Source organism: Centrocercus urophasianus, unplaced genomic scaffold (assembly GCF_019232065.1).
Source record: "Centrocercus urophasianus isolate 14NV4802_14NV808 unplaced genomic scaffold, USGS_Curo_1.0 seq_643, whole genome shotgun sequence".
Lineage (NCBI taxonomy): Eukaryota > Metazoa > Chordata > Aves > Galliformes > Phasianidae > Centrocercus > Centrocercus urophasianus.
The window spans coordinates 6,760-11,471 of NW_024885248.1; the positions used below are offsets into that span (position 1 = coordinate 6,760).

Consider the following 4,712-nt stretch of genomic DNA (forward strand, 5'->3'; position numbering starts at 1 on the left):
TGTGGCCCCCCTCTTTGTTCTGAACTGGGTCTCAGGCCGCCCCAGGACCCGTCTCGATGCCCGCCGCCCCTCTCCAGCCGAATCCCCCCCACCTCGTCCTGCTTCAGCTCCCCAGATCCCCCCTCCCGGCCCCTCTCCGCCCCGGAACCTTTCTTCGGGCCGCGGCGCAGAGCAGGCCCTCGGGCGGTGGCACACGAACTTCCGGGATATAGGCGGATCTCTCTGACGAGCGGCAGAATTAACCAATAGAACTGGAAAACATTTCAGGCTGCATCCCGCTCCACCAATGAGCGGCGGAGGAGGGCGGGAGCCGTTCCCAGGAAGCGGCGGGCGGAGCGGACCCCACTGTGTATGCGGGGCGCTGAGGGCGGTGCGCAGCCATGTCGGAACGGAAAGTCTTGAACGTGAGTTCGGGAGGCTCCGGGATTCCGCCTGGGTGTTCCGGGGGTCTCCGGGCGCTCCGCTTCGTCCTCGGGGCGCTCCTGGTCTCTCGGGAGGCTCTTCGGGCCGAGAAAGGCCTCGGAGCTCCCCGGGCGGTGCTGGGGGAGCCGCTTGGTGACTCTGTGCCCACCGCGTGCGCTTCTCTGCCCCGTCCCTGCAGAAATATTACCCGCCGGACTTCGATCCTGCGAAGATCCCAAAGCTCAAACTCCCGAAGGACCGTCAGTATGTGGTGCGGCTCATGGCCCCGTTCAACATGCGGTAAGAGGCGCCGTGGGGCAGAAGGAAGCGGCTGTAGGGGAGAGGAGTTGGTTTGGGCGTTGTTTTGCTTCCTCACTCTGCCAGGGAGCTGCTGGCAGCAGCGCTTAGAGGTGACCCGGGCTGGAAGAAAAGGGAGGAAGGAGAGGGAAGAGACACTGTAGGTGATTTTGGGGTTGTAGGTGCCAGATTTCCAAAGGAGTAAATTGGGGCTGGCGTCTCTTTTGATCTCCTTTTCTCTTCTAATGACGTGCTATGGACTTCTCTTTAGCTGCAAGACGTGTGGGGAATACATCTACAAGGGGAAGAAGTTTAATGCCCGTAAGGAGACGGTTCAGAACGAGGTGTATTTGGGACTTCCCATCTTCCGCTTCTACATCAAGTGCACGCGGTGCCTGGCTGAGATCACTTTCAAGGTGAAATATTTTCTTTCTGCTCTCTTGCCTCTTGGGGAGGCTGTGTGGTCATGGGCTCAGTCTGATGGGGAGCAGGGCTGTCCCAGCACAGACTGAACCTGAGTGCATTCTGGAGCTGAACAGGAGAGTGCAGGTGTTTGTCTGCCCAGCGGTGTGGATGGAACTGGGGAATCATAGCCACGGTGTGACTGGGGTGGCATTGCCCCAGGACAATGAATTTGCTGCCTTACTTTTCCCTTAGACAGATCCTGAGAACACGGACTACACCATGGAGCATGGAGCCACCCGTAACTTCCAAGCAGAGAAGCTCTTGGAGGAAGAGGAGAAGAGGATTCAGAAGGAGAGGGAAGAGGAGGAGCTGAACAACCCCATGAAGGTACTGGAAAATGCTCTTCTGTGCAGAAGGCAAACTCTCTCCTCCCCTGTCTGGCTGTACCCTGCTCAGCACATGGCCTTATAGCTTCTCCACATTGTGACGTATTGCTGTTTGTTCTCAGGAGGTTTTCTCCTGTGCTGGAATTTGCAGCAGGCTGTTTTTTTTTTTCCTATTGTGCCTGACTCAGGAATGAAAGTGTTGATCCTCTGAGGGCTTCCTGCTCTGTACCACGCGGGGAGGCTGTGCTGGACCTTAGTGCTAGGCCTTGCTGCCTTGGGTAAGCCTGGCTTCCTTCTGGTCACCCAGGTCCTGGAGAACAGAACCAAGGACTCCAAACTGGAGATGGAAGTTCTGGAGAACCTACAGGAGTTGAAGGAGCTCAACCAGCGCCAGGCAAATGTGGATTTTGAGGCCATGCTGCAGCAGTACAAGGAATACGAGGAGGAGCAGAAGCGCAGGGAGCAGGAGGAGGATGAGCAGGAGATGAAGTGAGCTGTGGAAGTGTTGCCACGTGTGTGAAAGCAGCCCTGTGGAGAGGGGCCACGTCTCACCATCTGCTCAGCACCGCGGTGGCTGCGCAGTGAGGGCAGGGCCTGAGGTTGGAGGGGCTGTGTGTGAGCGGGGCGTAAACCAGAGGGCTGCAAAGGGGACGGGGTGGGTTGTTCTTGCTGAAGTCTTTGGGGAGGGGAAAGAAACGCTGGCGGTGGTGTTGGCGTGGGCTGACAGCACGGCCTGGCTTGTGGGAAGCATCCCTGTGGGGAGAGGAGTCTGCAGCTGCATCAGGCTGCGTGCCACAGCCTTTGGGCGCTGCTTGGAGGTGACTTAAACCCAGCGCCTGAGAGCGTGGGTCCTGCTGCCCAATTCCAGCAGCAGGCAGCACAGGCCGCAGTGCTGCTCCTCGTGGCGGCGGGGCAGAGCCACCTCCCGCTCAGCTCGCGCCCTCCGTCCCCGCAGAGCCATGCTGGAGCAGGCCCAGAACCGCCGGCTGCTGCCGGACTCCGACTCTGACGAGGAGCCTGCGAAACCAGGAACCCAGCCTGCGCTGAAGGCAAAGCCTACAGACGTCCTGCAGGAGGTGAGCGGGGGGCAGAGGCTCGTCCTCCTGCCGCTCCTCCTCCCTGGGAGCAGAGCTGCGCCCTGGGCTCCGCGCCGTTCCTTCCGTCCCTGCTGCCCGTCACGCATGAGCAGCTCTGTGCGAGCGCCCTGTGCACTGGGCCGAAAGGAGAGAGGGATCAATTGGTGGTTTTACTCTGTGGCTGCTGACAAAGGAGGCGGCCTCGGCTGGGCTGGAGCTGGGATGCAGCATCCCTTCAGCCTTCCCTGGGCCTCGGTTCCCGCTCCAGCGCAATCTCAGCCCTCCAAAGATTTCCACCAGTGAATCAACCGCCTGGGCCGGCCTCTCCTCTGCTTTTCCTCCATCCGTGTTGGAGACGAGCGGGACAAAAGAGCTTTCAGTGCCTGGCTTGCAAGGGAGGGATTATCCCACCAACAGGGCCCCCTGCACTGCTGCTCTCTGATGTCGATCCGTGCCCGCAGGGACCTCGGTCCATTCGGATGAATCAAAGCAGCCGTGTCTATGAGCCAGGCTGGGGTTAATCCTGTGTTCCCCGGCCCCGTGCTGCTCTGTGGGCACAGGGGAGTTCAGTTTGGCAGCAGGGCCGCCTGCAGGCACGCCTGGCATCGCCTGCAAGGCCCTGTTCAGCTCCCTGTCGCCCTTGTTGGGTGCTCCTCGGAGCTGTGCCTGTGTTTTCAGTGTCCCTTCTCCCTCTGCCTCCCCGTCACGCCACCACACGTCCCTAATGCTCCCGCTCCACCCCACAGGACCCTCAGCCCCAGAGCAAGAAGCTGAAGACTGAAAGCTGGGAGCGGAGTGTGGGCAAATGGAACAGCAAGTCACAGCTGGCTGCTCTGGTGACAGCCAGGAAGCAGAAGCTGAGTGCCACCCATGTCAATGGGACAGAGAACAGAGGCACCACGACCAGCACTGGTAACTGCCCATGTGGGGTCTGTCAGCCCCAGTGCTCCCAGTTTGAGTTGCTGTGTGGCAGATGGGGCCGTGGTTCTGCAATGTGGGTTGTCCCCCTTCCTGCTGTCTCCTCTCCTGGGTGTCAGCCAGGTGGGGACAGCAGCTTCCAAAGGACACCGATAGAGCGCCAGGAACCTCCGCCATGGGGAAATCGCTGGGGTGGGGAGGGCTGCCTGGGTTTGAAGTGTGGGCATTTGGAACTGTGGAACAAAGGAAGCAAAAGGATCCAGGAAAGCAGAGGGCCTGAGGCTTGGGGGAGAGCAGGCGGGATTGGTTCTGTGCTGGTTGGTTCTTAGCCTTTGGTTCCGTGGGTCCCTGTGCCCCCAGGGGATCTGTGGGGAGGGACAGTGCGTTTCTCCTTTCCTCATCTGCCCGCTGGAGGAGCAGCGTGATTACGAGGGCTCAGCCCTGAGCTGTGCGCTCTGCGCCCTGGTGCAGCTGGCAGCTCACAGACTCGAAGCCGAGCTCCTCCTCTCCTTCCCCATGCCTAAAATCCCCCTCGCTGACCATTTCTGCTCTCCTTTCACCCTCCAGGCTCCCTGCCCAGCTCTGTGAGCAGCGCCTCGTCCCTCAGCTTGTTGGGAGCGTACACAGACAGCGAGAGTGACTGAGGAGCCCTGGCGTCGCACGTTGCTGCCCTGCCTGGCTGAGAGCAGCCGCCCCAGAGCCGCTCAGCCCCACGGTGCTCCCACCCCACACATCCTGTCCTGCAGTGGGGCTGTGGGCACCAATCCTGCACTTGGGGGTGACGCATCCCAGCGTGGAGCTGGGAAGCACTGGGACCTACAGGACTGTGTTCTTCGTCCTCTGCTGTCCTCAGCAGCCCCCCGCTGTGCTAACAGCAGTGTGGGGCCTTCCTGCCCCCACAGGGGGACGTGAGCTCAGTGCTTTTTTGTAGCCAAGAACCCCCTCCTTTCTCTGCCCCTCCTATGGGATCTGTGTGGGGCTGCTGCAGGGGGGAGCTGGGGGGTTGGCTGTGCCCACAGGGAACCCCGATCAGTGAATAAATGGGGTGCGTTGGAACTGCTTGTGTCTGCTTCATCCGCACAGTTCACAAGGCACGGATGGGTCCGCGTGTCCTTCATAGGCTCTGACCCACAGATGGGTCCGCGTGTCCGTTATGGGGCTGACCCACAGAGGGAGACCCTGAGCCGCGTTGGCCCCAAGTGGAGCCGCCGTCCCCTTTGTCAGAGCC

The 4,712-nt window shown here is 60.7% G+C and overlaps 1 protein-coding gene across 1 annotated transcript; it reads left to right on the forward strand.

Moving 5' to 3' along the window:
- Nucleotides 1–312: 312 nt before the first annotated feature.
- On the forward strand, nt 313–4,540 carry YJU2 (YJU2 splicing factor homolog). The gene is made up of 8 exons (XM_042836885.1): nt 313–404; nt 602–702; nt 971–1,115; nt 1,357–1,491; nt 1,798–1,979; nt 2,446–2,566; nt 3,313–3,478; nt 4,052–4,540. Exons 1-8 carry the CDS (start codon nt 381–383, stop codon nt 4,126–4,128), a joined length of 951 nt encoding a protein of 316 aa, XP_042692819.1. The 5' UTR covers nt 313–380; the 3' UTR covers nt 4,129–4,540.
- Nucleotides 4,541–4,712: the final 172 nt, after the last annotated feature.